We start from the raw sequence: 27,929 nt of genomic DNA on the forward strand, positions 1-27,929 counted from the left end.
CCAAGGAGATCGCGTCACTTCGGCTTGACAACAGGCTTCTTAATCACCGGCAGAGAAATCACCGGAATAAACAGCAGTTGCCATGGCAGCGGCCAATGACTTTATGTATTTTTGACAAACTGTATTGAAACGTCGTCGTTTAAATGATTATAATGATGTACAGTAATAAAAATGCCACCTCTATTTGTGTTTGGGTTCATTTCGATGCTTGCGTTTGTCTGTTGATCGATTTCTCTGTGATCTACTTTATACACACGTCCCTAATATCTTAACGGCTCTGGCGTTCGATAGCAAGCTAGCTAGTTAGCTAGTAACCTAAGTAAAGCGACTTGTTTTAAAATACACCCAATTCCATATGTTTGTTTTAGTTAAGAACGGCTATTTGACAAGTACTTCAACCTCAACGTTACCGATGCACAATTGAACAATCACAAGCTGTGTTTGCCGCAAATGACCACCAGATGGCGGCGTTTCTTTTATTCTTTAGCTAGGCTACGGGCACCACTGGCAACGCACGGTGCATGATCCCTGTGCGTTTTGGGGAAACGAGCATTTAACCTGTGTAGTAGTCAGAGCAAATAGAGCTGTGCACTGGACTGGGACTGGCTCAGAGGCCCGTTTTTGAACCATGTCAAATACATTCCCAAGCTTTTAGCCGTCAACGCCAACGATTCCTCCGATGGGCTGCTGGTGTGGTGCAGGTGAGCCAACGTGAGAGAACGAGGCTCCCCGAAAAAGGAACCGCTTCTTCGCGCATGGGGGACCGTGTCACCCGAGACCTTATCCGCATTTGAACAGTTTTAAGGGGACGCAACCCGGAGCACACAGAGACGCGCGTCTGGAGACAGCATGACCGATACACAAGGAGCCCATTTACCAAAGGAGAACGGACACGTCGCGCCGCAGCCCACCGCGAACTTTCCCCATCCCGCAGCGGGGGACGTACCCGATGAAGCCCCGGTGTCCTCGACCAGCGAGCTGACCCACACCTGGTTTCACGTGGCCAAGACGTTCGTTCTCATTTTCCCCATATACGCACTGGGCTATTTTGAGTTCAGCTTCAGCTGGCTGTTGATTGGACTTGTTATCTTTTTCTGGTGGAGGAGAATCACCGGAGGGAAGCTCAGCCGACTGAGTCGAGCGTTCGCTTTCTTTGAGCAAGAGGAGAGAAGTATCAACCGGAGTCTTACCACCTCTGATTTACCACCATGGGTAAGAGACACACACACATGCGGAATACAAGCAGATGAAAATCATGTCGTTTATCCCCCACTTGAGCTTGTTTTCTCTGTAAAGCATGTGTGGTATTTGTGTTGAAGAATATTTTTGAGTTTCCAGGAAGAAACCATCAGCTGACAAGAGCAGGAGGAGCAGAGTTGAGCTGTAAAGCTGCGATGAAGCAGCTGTCCCCCCGCCCCCCCCCCCTCCTCACCCCACCCCACCCCACCAACAGCAGTGACATTAGACTGAGTCCCAGTCTAAATACAGCAGGGTACAATGGTGAACCAGACACCACGCTGGAAGGGAAACATGCCCACAGGGTGCCTGTTATTTTGGGATTCACACTGCTCACTTGGAGTAACTCACTCTATTACAGCAACGCGTTATCTTGGCAAACGCGTTGGATGTCACTGGGGTTCTTGAGTACAACAACTCAGATGGTATTTTAGAGATACATATTCGACGACAAAACTGCAGGACAGTGTTTTCCCCACAAAATACATGTCTAATGTATGCAAAACCCATCATTTCTGTCACCATAAGTTCTGAGACTCTTGTTCTTTTACCAGAGGTTTGTAAGACATCATGTAATCCGCGCCGTTAACTGCTGTCTGGAGGGAGCTGGATTATTGCACCAATGGGGGATCATCTCAAACTAATGTACTTATTCTCCCTAATGAAGTTTATACAATGTTTACGCATCAGTCATTTACATTCCACATTCATTGATTCGCTCTCAAACCCCCTGCTGACTCCTGCTACATATCCACAAGTTAACTGCGCTGAAAGTCCAGAGGACTGTAGCAGCCACTTCATAGTCATTAAGGCACTTTTTTTTTAATCTTCTGTAGATAAACCCCAGCTGGTCTCCAAGTGTCCAGTTTGGAAATCACTTACAGAAACAGGTTAGATTGCATTTAACCGACTGCTACCCAAGCGCGAAAGGATGCTCAAATGAACCTGCAAATTAAAGTGAGCTTCAAGTCCCTTCTTCGTAACTTATCAAGCTGTAAATCCAACACTTTCCATATCAGACTCATCCCAGAGTCCCAGCTCCAACTTGCTTGCGATGCTCAGTATACCTCATGTTGTGAGGACAGTAAACAGCTTATTCTGCTGACACATGGCTGAGGAGGCATCGAGGCTATTAGATGGGGGGGCGGAGGAACTCGATGGGGTAGAGAGGAAAGGGGCATTAATGAACGGCCTTAAGTCCGCGCTTTATGAAAGAAACTGCAAGTCAAGCACTTCAAGTAACTCTGCTGGTCGTACCTGAGGAGGCTGTGCGTCATGGGAAAACACTTTACACATTCCAGCAGTTGATTAGCATGCCCCGGACTGACAAGCTGAGCTCATATCACTGCCTCTACACCGCACTGTCATCAGAGGGGGGGGCATTTTATAGTTATAGCTCCTAAATCTTTGCTAGTGCCAGTTTCTCCCCACTAGGCTGGAGTGAGCCTTAATAGACGTGCCGCTGCTTTCCACAAACCCTCTTAAGTAAAGTGCCCACTTTCCCAAACTTCGACTGCTAAAGAGCTCTCCTTGTTCCAGATAATACCCTCAGATATATTCTTCAGGGTGAGTCATTGGCTCCGTACACTGAGAGTAATAAGGAATGGATTTCAGTTTAATTTCACAGGGGGAATATATTCAGCTCACCGTCTCGCTAACTGCTGGAGTATCGTGTATGTAAACCAGGAAAACACATCACTATTCACAATATTACAATATCCAAAGATAACAGCTAGTTTCGTATCACAATACCAATATGATATTGAAATATTGCTCAGTCCGACATACACAAAGATGCTAAATGATCCACCCATAGGACCACAGATATTAATGCACACTGTTGTTTAGGGAACTAACAACATTTGACCTCTTTAAAACATGTTTAAGTTTAGAAAACAATTAGAAAATGACAAAGTAAACACGGGCAAGATATAGATATGACGCATTATTAACTCTGTAACGTCTTGTTGACAGCAAGTTTGTTTGTTTCCAGGTGCTGACTACTCTCCAGACTCATTTTAAGCAGTTTAACGAGCCTCTTAGTTTCAAAAACACTGTGTTGATTACACTTTTCAAGACATACGGCCCAATTAATGTGGAGCTTTCCACCAACACAGCAACGAGCGGGAATAATGGCGCCGCACTACTCCCACTTTCTGCTGCTCAGCTCGGTTTTATCAGCCAGCACTTAAAACGTGTCCCGTCGAGTGTATCATCCATTACTTCACCCACATTTAAATGTGAATGAGGTCACTGTGTCAGGTGTTAAAATGAAGCATGCCAGCGTCCCTTTCAGAGGATTACATTATTCCCACCTCATAACAAAACTATAGGTCCCGAATCTGTCACAGAACATTCTGCTCCCCGTCTTCCCTGCTGCTTGACATAAGTGCTGGATCAGCACTTTTGCCGGAGAAGTGCTGTCCCCTTGTAGCTGTCGCGCTGATGTCATATCTCAGCAGCTATCCAGCCAGAAACACCACTCCATCTTCCTGTGGAGATTAGGGAATATGCGCCTTCGCCTCAGTGCGATGAAGAGTCGGGGCTGTTGATCTGTAATGTGTTAAGCTGGTGTGTGCAGCGCGGCACACCTTTTGTTGCACACGGTATTGACTTTATCCCAGACGTTTCCTTTACCTCATGTTAAATCAATGGCCAATTTACTTCGCTCGTCAAATAAGATTAGTCACACTGCAGCTCAGTCTCACAGCGTGGAGGAGGTCTGGGAATGTGAGAGGGGTTGCTGTTGGATTGATTTCTGAAAGGTCTTCAAATTAGAAAAGCACAGTATTAAAGTAACTATTTTCTGATTTACCTGTGAACTCAATAGTATGAATGCACCCTGCGGGCATTCAAAATGTGAAGGAGAAGTAGGTGTGAGGTGTGTGCTAAAGTCAAGTTATTTTATGGTAGAGCTGAAACTTCTGCTTGAAGAGTGAGTTGAAACGTCTTTTTCATCTTCCCCCCCTTTTCCTTCATCTTCTTTCGTTCTTTGTTTTTGATGAAGCAGCACCTCTATATCAAGGTGCCCCTGCAACAAACCCAATAGAACCCCTCCCTGCCCTCTCTTCTTTGAAAGAGACACACCATTGTCTATTGTCAAATTGTTTTAAATGAGAAATATGATGTTCCTGAGTCGGAGCTTTGAAAACTTCTTCTTTTTATTTGTGAAAATAGAAAATTTGGATAACAAAAGGGGATTTACTTAAATGTGCAGTACATACAGTAGTATTTTGACAGTCTTTAAATGCACACTTTTGGTCCTCTGCAAACATTAAACCACACTTCTAAGCTTTTGGTTGTTTATCAGAGCGATCCGTCACCCGAGCATCTGGAATATTAAGTGCGTGTTCTCCAAAGTGGGAGGTAGCTTTTTAAACTGATTGCTCAAGATTTGTGAACATATCATTTGAAGTCAGACTGGCAGTGGAACAAATCTCACCGCACGGATTGTTCTTGGAACTTGTCGCATTATCGACCTTACTGAAAACCACCGTGTACCAGATATCATCTGCTCTCTTTCCTCCACTTCAGGTCCACTTCCCAGACATAGAGCGAGTGGAGTGGCTGAACAAGGTAACCGAATTGAACGTTTTACCTCGTGTGACCTGAAGTGAATGGGATTGCCTGCTCTCTCCTCTTCACCCCCCGGGGCTGTGCATGTGGCCACTCTGTAACGCTGCAGCCCACTGGACTGTTTCTGCTGCACTGTGTGAATGCATTAAACCCGTGTGAATCCCTCACAGAGTTCACATTTAAATGATCTAGATGCTTTAAAGTGGCTGGTGCCTCTGCTTGATGTGTTTGAGTCTGACAAGATTCCACTCAAACAGAGCTATATTTTGAATATTTTAAAGTAGCTTTATCATTCACAGTGTCAAGAGATGTTCCTGTATGAAGCAACAAGAATAGCTTAAAGAGGGAAAGCTTGTGACATTAATATCCCACAAGGTCTTACAGCGCATGCATGCACAAGTCCTTTAGAATGATTATTTGATTATTTGTTTGTCCCAACAAGACTCTGCTACTATCTCTCTTTTAAAGTCCAGTTTTCTCTGTCTGCCCGCCCCTCAGACAGTGAAACAGATGTGGCCGTACATCTGCCAGTTTGTGGAGAAGCTGTTCCGCGAGACCATCGAGCCGGCGGTGAAGCAGTCCAACGCCCACCTCAGCACCTTCTGCTTCAGCAAGATCGACTTGGGAGACAAAGTGAGCACCTCTCAGTGTTGCTGCATGTGCTCTAGAACAGGTCACCTGCTGTTGTTTTCAGCAGGGACAACACAGAGTACTGACAACACAGACTACTGACAGCAGGGGCCGTCGGGACAGCTTGGTGAGGGTGTGTGGGAGCTTGAACGTGCGCGTCACTGACACATGTGCTTGTTGGATAAATAGTTTCCATGCGGGGGGGGGGGGGGGGGGGATCAGGAGAGGGGTCGACCACGAGGGAGTGTTTTTGGGAGATGTGGAGGTGTTGGTGTGGTGTTGATGGACTGGAGCGGTGCAGGGGTCATAACGGTTCCCTCTCTCTTGCGGTGAAGCCCCTGAGGATCAACGGGGTCAAGGTTTATACAGAAAATGTGGATAAGCGACAGATCATCATGGACCTGCAGATCAGGTGAGCCCACCAGATCCTTATTAGATCATTATGTATTACCTCTGTAGCTTACGGAGCCCGGGAGGGGCCATAGAGAGAAAGAATGATTTATTAATTTATGCGCACGACATAAGTGTATATACAGAGAGAGAGAGACAGCACGACAGACCTGCCTTCTATAAAGTGGATAGAAACCGCTCAATCAGCATATTGCTAATATCAATATTCCTTCTCTATTTGGCTGCTCCCGGTCTCCAGAGTAGCTTCTTTATAATTGTGGTTTACATTTCCACAGATTTCCCAGACAGTAGATATGCTCTGAATGATTTATTTAGCACTTTTAAAAACAGTAATACTGGATTAAATACAGCGTTGAGGGCAACGTGAACGTGACTCCGACACGAAGGATGAAATACGACTGTATAGAGAGGTAATTACTTAATGTAATTACAATGAGGGGCTATTGCTGGAAAAATGCAGACCATAAATAATATATGACTGCAGTCATGTCACATCAAGAGGAAAACCCTTTGAAGCATGCTTGTGTTTATATATATATATATATTTAAAACAACTCCATAAAGATAATGAATTAAACATGGAGTCACCATGATGTCTACGTTCAACCAACTGAAACTCTTATCCAACCATGAAAGTCTTTTTATTATTGCTGAAAGGGAGGATTTTTGTGTTTCGGTCCCTCAGCTTTGTTGGCAACACCGAGATTGACATCGACATCAAACGCTATTACTGCAAAGCCGGCATCAAGAGCATTCAGGTGAGGAAATTCCTTTTTGTCTGATTCATTTCACATCCTCACAGAGGTACTTTCCGCTGGCACGAGTCTTGACCTCAACATTGGTTGTCAGAAAATGGAGCGTGAAGCGTTGGATATAAAGTGACTCGGGGTCTTTCAGTAAAACGTCTCTCCTGTCGGCTCTCATTTGAGAGGCTTATTCAGAAGAGGATGAACAGCAGCGTTTCTGTGAAGCACATAAAAAATACGCTGACGGTATTTGGACTGAAGCTTTTCTCTTTTCACTCGAACAATATGAACTTATTGTTTCTGCACAAGTGTATGAATTCATCATGCGCTGCATGAAAGTACTCATGTGTGCTGTGTTCTGCCGCTGATGGGCCGATCATGTAATGATGAAGTTCATAACGACAACAATGAAATATTCATGCGAATTGCTCTAAAGCGTTGGTTCCCAACCTTTTTTTTTCTTGTTTAACTTGAGACCCCTTCAAAATAAAGCAACGCCTACTTGCAACCCCTATGTCACAGCCGTCATATGTCTAAATGTTGCGACCAGTTCATCCACAGAACTGATTTTACTTTCCAAGACTTACAAAAAAAAAGGCAAATCAGTGAAATGAAAGAGCTTGCAGGATTGTTTAGGGAAACAAATGAAGTGAATAAAAAGATGTAAACAGTGTTACATCTATACGGAATGTATACATCCTGTTGATTTTGAAGAATCAATGCAGCATCACAAAGCATAATATTGTGACACTCTCACTGTGCCTCCACCTCTAAATAATTTGCATCTTTCTTTCTGAGCAGACTCCTCTGCTCCCCGTGCTGCCTGACTGCATAAGTGTGTTTGTGGTGTGTTTTGTTGTTCTCGCATGTCCTCGGCCCAGGCAGAGAAAACAATCAGTGGGCCTCCTCGGAGACAGATAGCTGTTAGGTCGGTCCCTGGGAGACATTTGTTACTCACTGCTCCCATTACGTAACTCCGGGAGCCCTACATATCTCCCCAGCTCATTATCAGCCACTAATACGTCCCCATCACTCCTTGAGCTGGTTTACATTACACCGAGCAGGTGCATTTCACCCCGTGATGGCGCTTGGATTACTGACGGCTTTGTGAGGAGAGGGGATATTGGACTTTTACTATTTGTTTAATATCAACCTGTCGCGTGATGGAGGTCCTTTCCTCATCACAGCTGCTGCACATACAAACATTGCAGCCATTTTTCTTTTGTAGATTATTGGGTCTTTAAGACAGATATGTCAATACTTCAAATATATTAGTTCTTAAAGCTACAAATCTACAGAAATCGGATGACAGTGTTATAACATTGGGGTGTAAAATGCGGTACTGCCTCAGAGAACGGGGACAGAAGTTCTTTTTACGATTTTTTGATTTACAACTAGCTTTGAATTCTTGTTTATACCGCCTAGAAATTGAAGGATACAAACGTCATTTTGGTTTACTGGCTGACTCTCGAAGGAGCTCTTTTAATCTCACAGATGGCAAAGTGAAAGATCCGTTTGTAGTTTCAGGCCACGTCTCTACTTTAACCGTCCTTGGTCACAAGAAATATTGGGTCTTCAAATGAACACAACGGCATTACCTTCAAAGAGCTGCACACTAAAAGAGCCTAATTAGTATTGGTTTCAAGTGTGTTATTGGTTTTGGTTAAAATGGTATTTTCCAATTTCACTAAGACTTTATTGCGATCCATCCTGAAAATACAAACATAGCCCCAAAACAAATATATTGGTGCTAGAATTTCAACGTGCTTTGTTCTAGAGCAGCTATGCGGTCGGCTATGCGGCGTCCACGTGACACGTGTAAAGCACTCCCGACACCATAATCCTTGTAATTATCATGACACGTTACGGAGAAGGTGGACGACGACGCGGGGCGGGTGTGAAGTCCGGCTGTGGTCAAGTTTCCAGCCTGTCATGCGCTCCAGCTAACGGCTCCAACCGCCGAGGAATGTCAAGGGCCAGCCGGGTGTGAGGTTCCCTTCGGCTCGCCCTTTGTGTTTGTTTGTCAACATGTCCCTCTTGTGTTTCCATAGATCCACGGCGTGTTGAGAGTGGTGATGGAGCCGTTGCTGGGTGACATGCCTCTTGTTGGAGCTCTGTCTATGTTCTTTCTCAAGAAGCCCGTAAGTACAGAGCGCTGACAATATGACCCGAGTTAGATCAATTTAAGCGGTGGAGGTTAGAATGACACCACAGTCTGAATGGATGCATTGTGAGTGGAGTAGATGCTATTAAACCTTGTGACAGGTTTTTCCTTAATTCCAGCACCTGAGATGGTGCAGCAGGGCAACGCGTTACCCATTTAATGTTGCACTTGCTTTATCTCATTTGTCTCTTTTTGCCAAGTTCGGCCCCATTTCTGCGAATATCACCTGATGTCCTGAATATCTTTTATGCTCCACTCCGGCTCTCTGTGTGTTTTATACTCAACACTAAACTTTACAAAATTGCATCTCATAAAACAAATGCCTCTTTGGTGTTCTGCATTGTTATCTGTTTGCCTCTTTCAGGCAGAAATAATGCAAGTCAATTGGATTTAAGGCCCGATCCCAATAAACTCCTACCACCCTGACACTTAGCCGTGCCGCTCCGTTCTGCGTGTTCAGAGACACGCTCAAAAGCGAGTGTTATGAGAAATATCCCAGAATGCCTTGCGCATCATTGGCAAGATAGCGGCTGACGCTGCAGAAAACCACAAATGTAAGTATATTCTTTGTTAATCACAACAGCAGAGGACGGCACGGTGAGATGCCAGCAACAAACTGGTGGCGTCTGTTTATAAAAAGCTATCGACCAGCTCTGTTCGAGGGGCAAAGCGAAAAACAGAGCGGTTAAAACACAGAAATGGGATTGGCCCCGACTGTAAATCATAGCTGAATCACAGAACATGTGTTTCTTTCATTTTACACTCCAAACTCCCAGATTGTTTTCCTTCTCGACATTGTCTACAGCCTTGCAGCGCAAACACTCGACATCACTTTCCATGATTTGCATTTCACATTGCCAGTTGTTTGCATGTCTAATATCTTTCCAGTGCACATTCCCATCAATCTCCCTGCGCAAAGCCACTGCTGCGCAGCTTTAAAATGTTTGACCGATTTATACCAAATGGGAGGACTCAGTGGAACGACGGCAGAGCTTTAAATAGCCGCGGACCAAGCCAGCCCTACTTTGTCACATTTCTCTACCACAGGCACTCAGCTGAAGCTCAAGGTGGAGATATTACTATAGGAGGCTGAAGGGAGAGAAGGCAGCAGCTCCCAGTAAATGCTGTCGCAGTCCCACATGTATACAACCACATACACACACACACACTCACTCATGCATCTCAATCCTCTTCCTGCTTCTAGATGAGGGGCATTACTTTGGTATACCGGAGGAGAGAGAAAACAAGTTGTAAAAGAAACTCCCTGTGGGGCAAAAGAATCTCAACTTTTTGTACCCTGGAATCCAAATATCTCCTCTTCCTACTCTCAGCGTGCCATAGAAGGCCTGATCCCAGGTGCCAAATGAAATGGAAACATTTCCAGACCATAAGAGGTCTTGGTCTTGGCTGTGCAATCGCAATAACGCGAGTCAGTGCAGTGTAAATAAAAGGATGCAACACATTCTGCTGTGAGACCTCACGGCTCAGCCGAACACTTTAGATACGGACTCACGAAGCAGCGGATGATATCTTATGATTCTAGTGTGTTGATCAATCAATAGAATGAATGTATTGATGAATCTAATTTTTGATTAATCAATAATCTTTGGGGGTAGTAAAAAATGTAGGGGTCATTGAATCATTTAGTTGATTTAGTTGAGAAATAACCGATTATTATTTTGATAATTGGTCAATTATAAAAAATATCCAACATTTGCAGGTTACAGCTTCCCAAATTTGACGATTCCCTGCTTTTTCTTGTAGATAAATATGTTTTAAATGATGATGACATTGTCAGCATTGTAGTTATTGTCCCATTCCTGATTTGTAATGTTCTTGAGAGAGAATAAGAGTCTTTTAACTGCTCCATATTAGTGGTGTCACTCCGCACCACCTTCCCACAGCTCTCTCCACCACACCGGACCACAGCCCTGCAGTGCTCCCCTCTCCCCTGCGGCATCAGCGCATCTGCTGCAGTACTGTATAACCAACCTGGGCAGCAGAAAAGTAGGGTGGGAAAGACTCATTAAGAAAGCCGCTTCGGCTTGAGGGCAGAAGCAGATCAAAGCTCGCTGAGACGCAGGATCTGCCTGCATTTCAGTTCTCAGCTGATGCCATCCACACTCGCTTTGATTTGCTTTCCCCCACTGTCTCTATCCCATTTGACGTACCTGCTGCTGGTGTTACCAAGATAGTCAATGGAAATTGGTTGGTTTCTGACTCTAGCATACTTAAAAAAACTGGTACTTTCAACTTTGTTAAAGTACATGTCTATGATCTCATCATATACACTGAAAATTAATGAGACCCCAGAGGCTTGCTGCTGCTTTTATAAATATTTCAGTGAGCAGGTGTTTTGTTTTCATTTCCATTCAGGGATCTGTGCTTTGGCCTCTTGTTGTGACTCATAAACTGGAGCTAATTTTGCACACAAGGTGAAGCGAACTTAGATGGAAATACTCAAAAGGTAAAAGCAATAAGCTTGAATATAGAAGGCCGGGGAATGTTTGTGGTTTAGTTTTACATTGCTTTGTCAAACTGGTGTGCAGCGAGAGAAACCAACTTTTCTTAAATAATTAATATGGCAACAATATACATAGTAGGTTCTCCGAATGGACCCCGATAGCAACTTATCCACAGAACTTTAGTTTGTTGGAATAATATTCCCAGTGGCATGTGTACACAGGGTACGGTAAAATCAGTTTAAAATCATTCACACTGTACACAACTAATATGTTCTCCATTCCCTTTTCTCTTCTTTCAGCTTCTGGACATTAACTGGACTGGCCTCACCAACATACTTGACATTCCTGGGCTCAAGTAAGTCAGCTCCCCTTGCTTATTAAAAAATGTTTTTGTTTTGTGGGAGAAAAATGGATGAATGTTGAGATTATGAAGAGTTTTAGAACAAGTAGGAAACTGGACCTGGGTCTACGTTATTCACGCCATAATTACTCATAGAGTCCTCATAGAGGACCATTAAATGTACGTTCATTAATTGTTTTGAATGTGTCAAAAATGTGTTGATTCTGCTTTTAAAGAATCTCAATGACATGTTGGTGGATTTAGCCAACCGATACTGAAAATCTTTACTGTACTTTAGTTAGATCTTCGGGTGTATTTCCACTCCATCCTGTCCAATATACGAATACAAATTCCACTAAATGTGCTAATGTTTTTCTAACCTGCTGGAGGCCAATGGTGTCCTCGTCCTTGTTGCTGTTGTGCTTAAAAGCTTGAACAGACTGAGCTGATATAGTTAAACTTGTCTTTTTGCAAGCAAACACTCAAGTATGATGTATTTCTCCATGCATGCAGTACGTTCACATGCACACAATAACCAGATTAAGATAATAGTTGAATGATCTAACTGAGCTAAAGGAGGAAATGTGCTGCTTGTAGCCTGTTTCCTCATCCTTGCTTAGTTTGTCTTGCTTATATTAAGTGTCTTTTTCCCTTTGTGTAGTTGTGTGGGCTGAGCAGAGAGTAAATGAAAGTCGATTAAGAGATGCTAAAGGCCCAAATTACTCACCCTTGTCTTGAGCGGTTCATACTTTATTTACACCCTGAATAAAGTGACATGAATGCTGCATGTGGTTTTCTTAGAATGCAGTTAGTTGTCATATAACCTGCTGATGTGGACAGACAGGCAGAGCTCAGTGGGCGGTCTCCGTCAGCTCCTTTGTTTTGTGTTTTGTGCAGTCTTGTGTATTGCAACGTGTGTGTGTGTGTGTGTGTTGGTTGTGGAGGAAGGGGGCACGTGCAGAAAACGAGGGTTTAGCTGCTGTAGGAGAGGTCCAGATTGTGAAATCGTAGCTATACCCACAGAGTTCTTTGAATGCAGCAGACAGAGAGACAGACAGACAGACAGACAGACAGCATCAGCTGTCTAGAGCCTCTCCCAGCGGGTCTCTCCTAAACCCTGTTATTGTCATTATGCAACAAATCTCTCACTTGTTTTCGTGACGTGATGTTTTAGAATCAGAATCAAAACAACGATGCTACCAAAATGCTAATGCTAACATGGCAACATGCTGCAATGACAATGCCAACAAGGTGATGTTCAGAAGCTGTAACGTTTAGCATGTTCACCATATTTGGTTAGCGTGCTAGCAAGCTAACATTTAGCAATTATCACGAAACACAAAGTACAGCTGAGGATGATGGGACTCTGACTTACTCTCCAATAGACTACCGTACTGCACATACTGTATATATTATAAAGTATGAGTGTGCATGTCTGCAATGTGCACTCTTGTCCGAAACTTAATAACAAACAGTCCCACTTTCTTTACTTTGCGTGCACACACACACACACACACACACACACACACACACACACACACACACACACACACACACACACAAGGAGGTGCGTGGGGTGTTCCAGTGTTTACGCCAGGGGAGCAATGAAAATGCAGCAATACACGCTGATGCGGCAGGAATCCCTTCACACCCTCAGCTCTCAGCCGGAGAAGAGCTCCGTCTCTGATCAGTCTCCCGCCAGAGGATAACAATGTCTCTAATCGGCTCACGGAGAGGAGCTGCATCCGGCCGTGTCTTTGCGAAATGAGCTGAGGATTGATCAAATAAATGTTTCTCCTGACTCCAGACACCAACACAGCCGGCGTAATTGCAGTTTTTGTCAGAGCAGATGGTCTCTGTGCTCTTTCAACGCTGTTTTAGAGTAGCGATGTGTGAGATCTGGCCACGTGCTCCTAACAGATGGGCTTAGCATTCCACCTCTACCACTGGGTCCATACAATCAAAATCCACAGATATCAGTTATAATAAAAAACATGAGTGAGCCATTAGTGCAAGTTGTCTTCATGACAGGAATACATTTTGGTTCCATTCAATAACTGTTATCCACGTCCTCATAACGATTAGTCTGCTGTGACTCCTTTCTCTCTCTGGCATCAGCAAACAATCCCTCTCCCGACTCCAGCTCATCTCATTGACTCGGACTAGGAAACATGACCAGATTTCACCAATCCTGACTTCCTAACACTGTCTACATGCTGCTTTTAGAATGGATTTCCAGATGTAATGGATTAGGTGCAAAGCCCTGAGAGGCCTGAGACCTATCAGATCTCTTCTTGCCCTGCGTTTCCTCTGGCACCCTGAAATCCTCGGATGCATCCATCTTTGTAGTACCAAGGTCCAGATTCTTACATGAAGGGGATGAAGCACTCAGGGCTCCCACCCTCTGGGATTACCTACCTGCAGATGTCAGGGCCGCAAACTCTCTGTGTTTTAAACCTGTTCTGTTTTTATATGCAAAGCACTTTGTAACGGTGTTTGGAAAGGTGCTATGTAACAAATGAATGCATAAGATATTAACGTACTGAATTGTTATTTATTAAAATAACGGTTATCGATACCAGATCGGCCTATTGTCACCGATACCCGATCCAGCTGTTTAATAGTTTTGGTCCTCTCTGATGTATTCAAATCTTTTACTGTATTTACTTCAAACTCCAGCAAACTCAGAACTATTCTCTGGTCTAAAAAAGTCAAATAGCTGCTGGCTAGTGGTAAATTATTGACATTTTAAAACTTGTTTCTTAGTATTTCCATCATTCGTAGTCAGTATTTAGCATCAGTCGGCTTGTAGGCGGCCTGTGTTTGCTGGTATAAGTTAGAATCCGGTGTGCTCTGAACTCTTTGCTGTTGGAGCTGGCAGCAGAGAGGAACTAAGTGGTTGTTGCAGGTTGGATGTGAGCTTAATAATCATAGGAACACATTTCTACGCTGCCTTACAAAGGCAGAGAGCAGTATAGAGAAACGGTGAAGTCGAGATATTTAGGCTCTTAGCCACCGTGTAACAGATAAATAAGTTGTAACACTTTAAAGGTGCAGTGTGTAGGTCTGGCAGCATCTTGCTACACTGGTGGGGAACTAGAAAGCACCTGGATTATGTACTGCACGTCAAGTCACTGTATTAGTAAATGCACGATTTATTAGGCAACTTGTTGACTGACCATGTTGTTGTGTCTCATATGGCAGCACTAAAGCATTTCTCAATCCCGAGACAATTACAGGATCACTTCCAGTTTACAAACAATTGATGAGCTCATCCGCATTGTGATATATGGACAGCTGTGCCGTAATCACAACTGTTTCTCTTTGGAGGGACAGCCTGAGCAATAACACTGGATGATGAATTTTCAATATAATCCCATTTTTTTTTTTTCAGCCTTGATTGCAATTTTTCAGCAGTGCCGCAGCAGCTAAATGAGCAAAGGGATGCCCGGCGGTAAAGCGCTCTCTGCCCTCACCGTCTCTGTTGTTGTCACAGAGTGTGGAATCAGTCGTGGATCAGATACACATTCAGAGGGTTGTTGGCCGGCAGCACCAACATGCTTGAATTGACTCCAATTTTCCTACTATCTTCTCACATCTAAATCAGAAATGCACTGTACTAAACCGAGATTAAAGGAGAATATTTATAAACCAAGGGCACCCTTATCGTCTATTAAATAATTCATTGCTTCATTCTGTTTATCTTTCTTTCCTCCCTTCTCTCAACCTTCCCTCACAGTGGCTTCTCTGACAATCTGATTCAAGACGTCATCTACAACCATCTGGTTTTACCCAATCGCATCACCATCCCACTGGTCGGGGATGTGGAACTGGCCAAGCTGCGCTTCCCCATGCCAAAGGTACTAATGCAGTTTGGAAATGCAGTCAAACAGGTGGTTCAATACCCCTCTTTTATAATAGATTATAAACTCACTACAGTGAGTAATGTGATGAAGGAATTCATGGTTAGTAGCTGGAGGTTCCTCATAGTCCAATCTCACGGGGGCTGTGTGATGTTTTAATGATTATTAATGTAGTAAAAATCAGTCTTCATCAGGGTTTAATTTGTATTTGACTCACAGCAGCACCAAAGCATTTCAAGGCTTTGTTGCTTGTACCTGTATTCATGGAAAAATGATAACGATTCGGTGTATTTCACTTGCCTGGTATCAGACCGAAAGCATCCTTGTTGAGGAGATTGTTCAAATATTATGATCATTATTATATGTAAATAATAAATAACATCATTGGACATCTTTTGTCTCTACCTTACCCTCATAATAAGCCACAGCTTTCCCTTGCATTGCCTCCTGATACCCGGTGGATAGAATCACGTCCGATCAACTCTGACTCCCATTGTGACTAACGAAGTGTCGAACGCTGCTATTTCAGAGTTGCCCCCCCCCCCTTTAACGCTGTGCTCCGCACGTCTCCACAGGGAGTCCTGAGGATTCACTTCTTGGAGGCTCAGGATCTGGAAGGGAAGGATACATTTTTGGGAGGGCTGATCAAGGGCAAGTCTGACCCGTACGGCATCCTGCAGATCGGCAACCAGCTGTTCCAGAGCAAGGCGGTGAAGGAGAGCCTGCATCCCAAATGGAACGAAGTTTATGAGGTGACAAGTTCGGGATGCCTCTTGGGAGGGGGGAACGTTTAGAACCATCCAGTTGTTTACAATGAAAACAAGTTTATTCTCCCAAAACTGCATCAACAAGGGCTTTCTGTCGATTGACTGGACATCACCATTATCTCCTTGTCTTCATCAGGCTCTGGTGTACGAGCACTCGGGTCAGCACCTTGAGATTGAGCTGTTTGACGAAGATCCCGATAAAGACGATTTCCTGGGAAGGTGAGTTCCTCTCAATTCCTACAGGTGTTGTTGCCTAAGAATAAAAGTGTTTTTTGCATAACTGTTATAGCAGTCGACTGAGAATAAAAGTGTTTTTTTGCATAACTGCTATAGCAGTCGACTGAGTGAGGCACTGCAATAAAAAGGCACTTTGGTAAATGCTGAGATGCAACAGAACAGGATATGAATCTTTACAATTATGACAATGATGATCTTATCAAACAGAAATAAAGTCTCTCTGCACCGCTGCAATGTGACCGATGTTTAAGAACAAACTTTGTTGTCGTTGACAGACGGGTATAGACAAGCTGAGGATCTGCTGTGGCTTTATATATTGTGTTCCAAACTCAGCGTTAGGAACACAAGGGGAAGGTGGGATTGAAGCGCCTGTGCTAGTAGACATCAGCGAAAGTAAAGCAGAGGTGTTAGCCCACACTTCCGAGCCCAAGGGCAAAGTCAATCGATTGTAGCACAAGGCTGTAACACTACACCAAGTGCAGACGACACAATGCAGTGGATCGATAACCGGACCCCCTTCTGTTCTGATTAACTGCTGTTATTCCTCTGCTAACAGTTTGTCGTCCCATTCTGAGTAATTATTATTTGACATTATTCACAGCCTGATGATCGATATGACTGAGCTGCACAAAGAACAGAAGGTTGATGAGGTAAAACCATTTCTATGGTAAAATCATTGTGTGATATGTTACACGTCGTAACTCAATAGTTTGACATCTTTCAGGCTTTTAAAGAATCACCAAGAGTACGCTAGATTTGTAAGTTATCTGACCAAAAAACCCAGCCCAGTGTTGCCAACTCTTTTCCAATGAAAGTAGATAGCAGCATTTACTCATTTGTGCATTTGATTTAAGGATTGATGTCGGGATGTAAAGATAATTTCTTCAAATATAATAAAAGAAGTTTCTAGAATAGTTAAATAAGATACACTACCCACCCTAACAAAACACAATAGTTTGGTCCCTTCAATGACTCCCCTCATTGGTTTAACATTGATGTTTTTTAACACTGTTGCAGTGGTTTGACCTGGAGGAAACTCCTACCGGAAAACTCCACTTAAAACTGGAGTGGCTGTCTCTGCTCTCCACTCCTGAGAAGTTGGACCAGGTACAACACGGACAATAAAAGAACCTTTCCTGCTTTGACAGAGCTGACATTTTCTCTCTCTGTGGTGACGGCCCTTTTCTGTCTTCCCCCGTCTAATCAGGTGCTGCGGAGCGTGCGTGCAGACAGGAGCCTGGCCAACGACGGGCTATCGTCAGCACTGCTCGTGGTCTATATGGACTCAGCAAAGAACCTACCTGTAAGACGCCGCACTGCTCGCTCTATTTCGATGCTGTCAGTGCTTTTGTTCTGGCCCTATAGATTGTGATAAAGTACGGCATTAGGCTTCTGCAGGCTTCTTTTTGCTCCACCCTGAAACACACACACCTGACCTCATTAATTCTCAGAACCAGTCTAGTAAGAAATACCAGCGTTGCACACTTGTTTGAATAAGGATTATTGGTCAGTGTGCAGTAATACTCCACTCTCCCGTCATCACGATGCTTAGTGAATAGTGTTCTCTGAAATTTGGTTTCCACCTCACTCTGACCTGCGGATGAACCTACCAACCACGGCAGGTTGTTTGTTTTTTTCCTCATTATCTTCGCTACTGCAAACCCAGCCATTAAAGCAACGACGAATGGTTATTATGGATAGTCTTCAGCTCCAAATGGGTCAATATGATTTTAACCACATTTATGAATATGTCAGTACAGCTCAGGGATTCTGTTTTATGCCAATATTTGTCTCGCTGTTAGATGAGAACCGTGAACCTCAAAAACCTCTACTTTTCAGGACCCGTGTATCGAATATCATTTGAAATCTTTCATTGCACCAATTGTGGTACCTGTAACCTGCAAATAACCATCAAGATATACCACAAAATAACACGTTATTTAGCTCATCTCAGTCCTCATAACTTCACCTTTCTCCTCTTTACTCTCTTTCTTCTTCACCCAAGAGCGTCTTCACAGGCAGCTTAGGCTGCGGAAACTTAAGTGCGAGGAGAGCGTCGGGTCTAGTCTTTTGTGAGAGCAATACTTCAGAGTATAGAACAATTTTTGTGAGTCCCCCCCGGTACTTTTTGCATCCTGATACTGTAAGAATTAGCGGTGTGCAATGACGTGGGTTGAACAGTAACAGTAGTCTTTCAAAACCTGCATCTTAAAGCATGTGTTAGCTGCACGTTTTTTAATTGTAACGTCTGATTAAAACGAGTGCCCAATAACCGTTAACGTAGAGCAGACACTTCTAAACAGAGGACGTAGTTATGCCAGTTTGTCAGTGAGATGCATATTCTTCTAAGTCAGGTGCTTAATTCGAGGCTAAAATATGGATCATCTGCTGTACAAAGAGCTCATGGCAGAGCTCAGGTGATCTTTGTCTGCGTTAGTGAGCCAATTACTGTGTAGCTGCACAGATACAGAACGCCTGTAGCTTGTTTAGAAAAGCAGCACAAAGTAGCTCCTCCAAATCTCCCCTGAAGGAAACACCCTCATTATTCTGACCTGTTTACATTGTTAGCGCCTTGTAGCGCCGACAACGTCAGCCCTCGTGCTGCTTTTCATTTATCTCCCACATCATTCATGTCTGGCTCGTATTTTCAACATGTTTTTTCCGGGGGTTTCTCTTCATGCCTCTTAACCATACCCAGCTCCGGTCCTACTAACTGTGGGTGTGATTTTCTCCCCCAAATCTCCTCGTGGCTTAAAAGAGCAACCTGTCAGATTTCACCTATGACGGGTTGAAGCAAGTCTCAGTCTTTAAGGCCCTGAAGGTAATGTGGGAAAGATAGTTTGCATGTACAAATCACACCCCGTGTCTCTTCTGTGTTATCCGTCTGTGTGTCATGTGATTGTGATGATTATCAAACAAGCAGAGGGAATTATCTGATTTGAAAAATGTGCATGGTGATGGGTGATTGCATTGTCTGTTTTGTGCCTTTGTTGTGCCGTGCAGTTTTGGTTTCCACCTCTCCTATCTTGTGATCTTGCATGAAAAAGTCTAATACTGCACTCGATCTGTTCTACTCTCTGTGTGTCTCCAATCTTTATGGTTAAGTGGAACTGTGGCCACTTGCGCAGCATTTATATAAATGTCCTTCTGCTCCCCTTTCTGTGAATTATGTCGAAGGTTTTCAACGGCAAACCTGCAGAGAGACCCAGCCTGCTAATCAAAGAGCTGATAATGTCCTCCTCAAGTTGAAACTTGTGATAGCGGAGCGGAGGAGGAAGTAATGCTCATCGGGCCAGCGTATCTGCATTTCTTGGAAACCTGCTGCGTTGTCGTTTCATGCCTTTAATATTTCAAGGAAGTTTGCGTTGGCACTCCCTTAGTGCAGCATAACTCTTCACAGGAGCACTGTGCGTCAGTTTCCTCTGGCATTATAGGGCAATTGGAGCACAAATATTTCTGTTTTGCTTCCAGTAGAGGACTCTTTGTTATCCTGACTGCAGTGCTGCCATTTACCTGGCTGTTAGTGAGGTGACAGACTGAGCCTCTGCATCCCGTTGTTGCCTTTATTCATCAATTGATACAAACCTGTTGACTCTATTTCATAAAATCTGTCGCTTTCTTTCATTTTTCTTTATTGTGTCTACTCTGGGAAGTTGCTTCGATGTCTAAAATGCATCAGTTGAAATAGAATAGAGATTTAGAAAACATTTGCACGTTTTCTGGATGCGGACAGTGTGACTAGTGAGCCGTCACTGCTTCGATGAAGACGAGATATCTTAAATCTTACTTTAGATTTCTCTCAGAGGGCCTTACAGTATGAGCAACATACAGCGCCATCGATCCTGAGACCGTTAAAAAGGAAAAACTCAACTAAGAGAAACTTTAACAGGGAAAAGAAAAGTGGGGAGAACCTGAAGAAGCGCAACAGAGCAGGGATTCCTCTTCCTGAGCATACATGTGCACAGCAGACAGAAGTAGCAGAATTACAATAGAGACGCATAATGATATTTTAGGTGGATTTAGGACAATCTATATAATATTGATAATGTTAAACGCTGTGCATATTTAAGCTTTTTGTGCTGACTGCCTTCTCAGTCCAAGTTGCAGCATATCAAAGTGTGCGATAGTCTTCATCGGCCTGAATGTACGATGTGGAGCTTCATTCCAATGCTGGTGAGAAATAGATGTCAAATTTAAGCACCATCCTCAAGAGAAAGGACGGGTTAACGATTAGGTTTAAACCCCCCCCCCGGCTTGCAGATATGTAGGGTATTATTATTCTGTAAGGAGTACCGAATAATACTTCGCTGTCGAAGCCCAGCATGCTAAAATTAGAAAGCAGAGGAGACAAAGCTTGTCTCCTTGGTAGCCTCTCTGCCTGCAGCCCCGCTTGTCAAAATGTATGGCAATGTTGCTTCCCTATTGAACTGCAGACTCTTTCTCCTACTGTGTGCTTGATACAGAGTCTCAAGAAGCCAGTGTTTGAGTTTGGGTGTAATTATATTGTCCTTTACTGACTTTTATGCATTCTCGCGTCACAGCGAGGAGAATCAGCTAACTCGCCTCTCTGTCTCTCTCGTCCTCTAATAGTCTGCAAAGAAGAGTAGCAGCGAGCCCTGTCCGTATGTCCAGCTGACTGTTGGACACAAAACACTTGAGAGCAAGGTGAGTCATACCATTATTCACGAGTGTTGTTGTATTGTCACATTTACGCTTTTCCTTTCATTATGAGAAGAAAAACGACATCCGGAGGTCATTTTGTTCGCAATCTTTCAATTTGAAGTTCTATTCACCAGAACACATCTCACATTCTTACACACAAAGACGTATTGTAATCTAACAGCTAACTCTAATCTCCCTGGAGCGTTCTGTCACGAAATGTTTCGCTCTTACTTCGGTATCAAAAAATAAAATGTTAAAACCTCCAACTCACCATTAAGTGTCAGCTGAAGAGCTTCTGCATTGATATGTAATGTATGTGCGATTTAAATTATTCAGGAGGAACACTTACTGTAAGTAGACCGAGTTATTGATACTGCAAGCATGCAGGTTTTTGTAGAAGAGTTATAAGATCAACGAAACAGTTTATTATTAAAGTGACACATCTGTTTGTTGAATTGGCTTTGTGCTTTAATCTGTTGAGTCTTGCAGTAATGTTTGCCCTTTTCTTTTGGGCGACAGAGAGTAATCTGACAAGTTAACATGTATAAGGTTGCGATCGTACAGGTCTATGTTGTGGCCATCAGTTTTCATTACTTCAGCTTTGTTTCTGAGAAATAATGCCTTGTCCGGGTGGCGGACAGCTCACAATACTACAATACCCACGAGTCAAGGAGAGGCGCACATCAGAGCTGCATCAAATACAAAACATTTCTTTGTTGTAAATGGGAAAAAAACAGAGCGGCTAAGTGGCTGATTGCACCAGAAGCATAAAGTGCTGCAGATCGCTTCTATTAACACAGTAATCTTATGTCTCAACCCACCGTTAGCTAATGTTACAGAGCATTACATTTAAATGCACCATGGGAGTCGTAGTTAGCACGTCATTTTTTTTGTCTAATGATTGAGCTGAATAAGGATTAAGTGGAGCTCCAACTGTCGCGTTAACTTTGGAGAAAAATACATTTAATTCAGAAGAAGGTCACTTTAAATAGCTCCTCTTTCTTCACAACTATATATACTATATGAGTGATGTCAATCAAGCGCAACGGCTATAATAACTCCTTGGTCACCTTGCCTACAGTGTACTAAGTTTAGAATGTTTATGAGATTTGGGGAAAAAGGCCACGAGTCTGACATCGTTCACTCAATATAGACGACCCTTAAAGCCGAAAAGACACTTTAACCTCAAAGTCATTGTTCCATTTAAAATCCAATTTGCGTAAGTTCAGCGCCGAAACTATGACGAGCCTATCGCTGTCCTAATTATGTAGTCTTTGAAGCAGATCTTGTAAGGAAATCAACAGAGCTGATTAGAGGCTTTAAACAACATTATTAAGTAGTTATAGAAAAGTAAGATAATGTAATATTGAAAATATAAAAGCATTACTTTTACTATGATTTGGTCACTAGAAATTGACCAAACCATGCAGTAAAAACACACGATGTTCAGTTAATAGTCTCATGCTGACAGTGTTAGTATGACTCTACATTAAGTGAAACAATAAAACAGTTCTAATGGCTGAAGGTACCATTGAAGGATGCCTCCAGATGAAGTGTGTTGTTAATTAGCTGCTCTCAGGAGTCTTTTAATTAATGACTAACAAAAGGCTACCTGTCTTCCCTTTAAAGATCCGGTACAAGACCAAGGAGCCTCTGTGGGAGGATTGTTTCTCATTCTTCGTTCACAATCCCAGGAGGCAGGAGCTCGAGCTGGAGGTGAAGCTGCTCAACTCATTTAAAATTCCCACCGCTGCATTTTTTTTTTACGAGATCGTGCACTAAGTGGCCGAAGTAGCTGTCTCCCGTTAAAGCAGATCTTTCTCAATGCACAGGTGAAAGACGACAAGCACAAATGCACCCTGGGTAGTTTGTCGGTGCCTTTAAGCGGCCTGTTGGCGGAGGAGGAAATGACGCTGACTCAGTGCTTTCCTCTCAAGAACTCCGGGCCCAGCTCGACCATCAAACTCAAGATGGCCCTGAGGGTAAAGATGGAGCGCATCACTTCTCACTGTCCTGTATGAATTGGTGACGTAAGAGGTATTTGTTTCAGGCCGAGGAAACCGGAACAGATGTTCGAGATCTGCTGTACAAACAGAACGGATAGTGAGAATGGAGTTCAGTGGCTCAGTACATTTGAACTAATGTTCCAGCAAAGCAATTGTTGCCAAACTAAAAATGATTTACTAAAGAGCCTTTTACAGCTTATGATCTCAGCTCAATTCTAATTTGGCCCGCCTCCCTGAGCAACTGTTGCCACGCCTAGCTGTCAAGGTTTCCTCACAAGGCTCATATGTAGTTTACAATGACAACGGTGGCAGATTTACCGCTCAAAATGACTCTTAATACTCGGAAACAATGAACCCCGGAATTCAGACGCAGGTAGACAGCAGCAAACTTCTCATTTTATTGCTCAGTTAGCATTGATTTCCCCGGGTGAAATGTTGACTGTCTGGTAGATTTGATCAGTTGCAGTTAGTTGAACTTTTATTGTTTTAGTGTTTAATGTTATGTTGTGGTGCACCGTAAAGGCCACTTCACCCAAAATGCCGAATAAATAATTAAATTGGTCACTGGCCATTTAAATAGTTAGATTGGATTTCAGATATTTGTCACGGAAATGTCACCGATACAGTGAAAGTGAGTTTAGTTTGTGGCGCAGCATTAAATAATGAAATTACATTTAGAAAACAGTTTGAATTGAAACTTCTTTCTAATGAAGAATTAGTTAGGCCCCCCCAATATAACCCCTGAACTCTAACGTTAACTCTTTTCACAAAGGCATCACATGATACTAATGAAACTATCATGCTGATATTGACTTTCTGTGTCAGGCCATAATAAATTGAGTCACTGCCTCAAAACACCGGATACGGGAGCAAATAGATTGCATTGACCCTTCATGACACTGGAACAAAGTGCATTCTCGTGTATTGAGTCATCACAACGGTGATCAAATAAGAAAATGAATACAGCTCTATCAAATATATTGACCGACGTTGAAATGGCTTCGCTGTTTTGGATCACAACCAACATATCAAGATGATTCATAACGGATATCCGAAGAGGGCAATTGCTTGATGGGCTTATTGATCGCTCTGGATCGAGAAGATGGAGAGATAGATGGCTCCGTAAAGACAGATTTGGCTGTACAAACTCGCTGAATGACACCTGACATTTTTCTAAATCTCACTCAGAATATAACTGCAGTACTTTGCTGTGTTTCTTTTTCAAGATTGGGAGTAATGTCCTCCCGTCTCTCTGTAGATCCTGTCCCTGGAGAAGCAGGTGTCCTCAGACCAGCCGTCCTTCGTCCAGGTCCGGAAGTCCAGTGTGCCGCAGCCGACCGCGGCACCCGCCCAGAGACGATCGGCCTCGGATTCCCCGCTGCCTCCGCCCACGCCTCCGCCGCCGATAAGCGCCTCCTCCTTCACCCTCCAACACAGGGACGGCGAGCCGTACTCGGCCAGCCCTCTCCGCAGCGTCTCCAACCTGAGCACCTGCATGTCCAGCTCCCAGAAGCACCTGCCTCACAAGGAGTCCACGCCCAGTCTGGCCTCGGATATCTCCCTGCCCTTCGCCACCTCGGAGCTTCAGCAAAGGCTCCGTCAGCTGCAGAAGTAAAGGACACACATGATACATTCATTCTAGAATTGTTTTCCCAAGCGCCGTTTGGTATTTACCTCATCCTGTCTGGATTTATTTTTCGGCTCTTTTTCAGAGATCTTATCAGTCGTGAATGTACTCATATCATTTAAATTCTGCTGCTGCCTCTGATAGAATGTCATCTCGAACTTGTGTATCTTTATGAATATTTTATCTGTCTACCTGTCAAGCTATCCATCTGTCCCGGTTGTTTATACTTTAACTGCAGCCCGTGGCAGTGGCACTGACTTACTCTGTGGTGTGTTTATAGTGGCTCGGCCCCCAGCCAGTACCCTCTGGGCGAGGTCCAACTGACTGTCCGCCACAGCTCCCAGAGGAACAAACTCATCGTGGTGGCGCACGCCTGCCGGTGAGCTCCACAACTGCCCCCACCCCTCCCCTGCATTTAGATTTGTTTTTTTCGGAAGATATATGGAAGACTAGTTTGAAGGTTGTCTCATTTTCAAGGACTTTGCTCCAACTCATTTGCTTTTTTGGCCCAAGTCTCCGGCACTTATATTAATTTGAGCGGTAGTGGTTCTCCAGTGTGCGGGTCCTCCCGCTTCTCTGTGGAGCTATTAACATTAAAAATAAACAGGGCACCATTAACCTAAGTCACATGTGACTGACAGCATGTGAGTGAAACAATTTTGTCCTGTGTGTCCTCAGTAACCTGATAGCCTTCACCAAAGACGGCTCGGATCCCTTCATCCGCCTCTATTTGCTGCCTGACAAGAGCCGGACGGGGAGGAGGAAGACCAGCACAATGAAGAGGACCCTTAACCCAGTTTATGATCAAACGTGGGTTCAGATATTGTTACTATGTCATGATTAAAATAAGTCGAATATTTGTGAACATCAGATGTATGTTGCAGCTGTCGGGCTTTTCACACATGTGCCCTGTTCATGGAAGTTTATAGGTTTAATCATGAGTGTTTGTAGATGTAACATTATTGTATTAATGCGATGGCTGGCGTTGTGTTTTCATTGTTAAACATTAAGAGCTTGATCCAAATGAACACAGGGAGCACATCAGGGATGCTAATGTCTAATGTGTGTCTAAACAAATGAAGCATGAATATATTGGTTTAATATAATCTGTGTGTTTGTGTGTTACAGGTTTGAGTTTAGTGTATCTATGGTGGAGCTCCACAGGAGGACTCTGGATGTAGCCGTGAAGAACGGAGGGAGCATCCTGTCCAAACACAAAGGGCTTCTGGGAAAGGTAACTTCTGGCTGTTTTTAATGCGTATTCTCCAGCAGTAGAGCCGCTCACATGTACGCCATATATTCCAAAAAACGTTTCTTTTTTGTTCAACATCGCAGGTGCTGGTAGATTTAAGTGGGGACGATATTTCAAAAGGATGTACACAATGGTAAAGTGTTTGATCTTTTCCTTGAGCAGCATTGAGTGACTTCTTACGTCCCATTTTAGTGCTTAAATCCACTTTTGTATCCTTTTCTCTTGCAGGTACGACCTGAGTGAAGACGGCGTGTCGTCTCAAAGCATAAGAAGTATTCAAGACTCCCTCTTCACATAGTGAACCCACGTCTCTGCTGTAATATAGTTTTCTTGTTAATAAAAGGGCACATCATTTTGTTGTATTCATGTACATTTTCCATATATTTTACAGGACTGATTTCCGCATGCAAGACGTTTTTCAAACATTTCCTCTCATTGTTTCATTAATGGAAGATATTGTAACATAGTGCAATGTGTTGAAACACACTAAACGCCTTGTCTCTGTTTCCAGTGTTTTATGTAAATACCAAGTCGATAATATTTAAAGAATTTGCAGGGGTTTTTGTGGCCATACATTTCTTTCGGGGGAAATGATATTGAGATCTGTCAAAATAGATTTTGTCGTTCGTTCCTTTTGTTCAAATGTGCCAAATTCAGTGTTGTCATTTGAGAAAACCTCTTACCAAAGGAACAGATACAATCACTAAAGTAGGCTTAAGTAGCAGTCTTGACTTTGATATATTTTTTTGTCATGCAGTGTCATTTGATCGTTTACCTCTTATTGTTCTTTATGCTTGATTACAAACATGGAATGCAAAGACTAAAATGATAACTCTGTAATTTTTAAGATGATTTTGTGCAATATTTGGACGTTACTGAAGACCTGGGGGCATTTTAGGGCTATGAACAAGTGCTGTATACTATGAAGGATGCTTGAATAAGGGTTTGATTGATGTTCAAACCACACGTGAGTCGAACAAACGGAATAAAAGGAGCAGAGACAACAGTTATTGTATTTTACGAGCAGGGCTGCCAGAAGTTGTTGTTGTTATGATGACACAGCTGTAATGTCGTCAGGCTTGTACATGATTTGTCACGCAGTCATAACTGCTGGAGATTTTAAATACTTTTCTTGTTCTCTATCCTGTGCCTTAAAAAAAACCTGCTATGTAATTTTTGCCTTCTTAATGTTATTATTTTGAATGAAATGATCCCTCATGGGTTTTGAGGAATAAATGTTTTCTCTTGTCAAAATGGTCTCGCTGTTTTTCTTAACATTGGTCCTTCTGTTCAGCAACAAAGAATATGAATTAATTCCACTTTAGATATGATATATTATCAGTGGTGGAAGAAGTAGAAATAACACTTATAAATACTACTTTACAAGTAAAAGCTATGCATTCAAAATGTTACTTAATGTTACAGAAGTATCTGCATCAACATATATTTAAAATACTAAATAATAGTGTAGTGTATATTATAATAGTGTATATAACAAAAGTGTATATTATAATTATTGGATTGGAATATTGCTTTAGATGATCTATAACGTAATATTTGTTTTATATCAATAATCTGAATCTGTAAAGAAACTAGTAACTAAATACATCCAATAAATTAGTAAAAAGACAAATATTTCCCTCTAAAATATTGTGAAGTAGAAGATCAGGTAACATAAAATAGAAATTACTAAAGTAAAGTACCTTTAGAACTGAGTACAGTGCTGGAGTTTGTGTTACTTTCCACTGCTGCATACTATGAGTGTGTTGGTGCTGAGGTTGCTCAGAAAACATTGAACTGCAGCATAACTCCCCTGGAGGTTTGGGGTGTAATCGATAAGGCAGATATCCTATAGAATGAATAAAATCACGTGTGCGGCTACAGAGTAACGCCATTGTAAAGACCTACGGAGCTGTGAAATACGCCCCAGTCTGTAAAACATGTGCG

General features: G+C 43.0%; 1 protein-coding gene across 2 annotated transcripts; it reads left to right on the top strand.

Moving 5' to 3' along the window:
• The first annotated feature begins 532 nt into the window (after positions 1-532).
• Positions 533-27,230, top strand: esyt2b (extended synaptotagmin-like protein 2b). 2 transcript variants are annotated; one of them, XM_079181498.1, is made up of 23 exons: positions 533-1,212; positions 4,771-4,812; positions 5,311-5,445; positions 5,778-5,854; positions 6,539-6,611; positions 8,651-8,740; positions 11,528-11,583; positions 15,308-15,428; positions 16,007-16,183; positions 16,335-16,417; positions 17,037-17,085; positions 17,453-17,542; positions 17,643-17,738; positions 18,441-18,542; positions 21,026-21,100; positions 22,727-22,813; positions 22,930-23,079; positions 24,362-24,714; positions 25,011-25,109; positions 25,409-25,540; positions 25,859-25,964; positions 26,066-26,115; positions 26,211-27,230. In XM_079181498.1, exons 1-23 carry the CDS (start codon positions 850-852, stop codon positions 26,278-26,280), a joined length of 2,676 nt encoding a protein of 891 aa, XP_079037624.1. In that variant the 5' UTR covers positions 533-849; the 3' UTR covers positions 26,281-27,230. The 2 variants fall into 2 exon arrangements, with proteins under 2 accessions (XP_079037624.1, XP_079037625.1); XM_079181499.1 differs by lacking the exon at positions 18,441-18,542.
• Positions 27,231-27,929: the final 699 nt, after the last annotated feature.

The sequence above is a fragment of the Pholis gunnellus genome (genome assembly GCF_910591455.1).
Source record: "Pholis gunnellus genome assembly, chromosome: 20".
Classification (NCBI taxonomy): domain Eukaryota; kingdom Metazoa; phylum Chordata; class Actinopteri; order Perciformes; family Pholidae; genus Pholis; species Pholis gunnellus.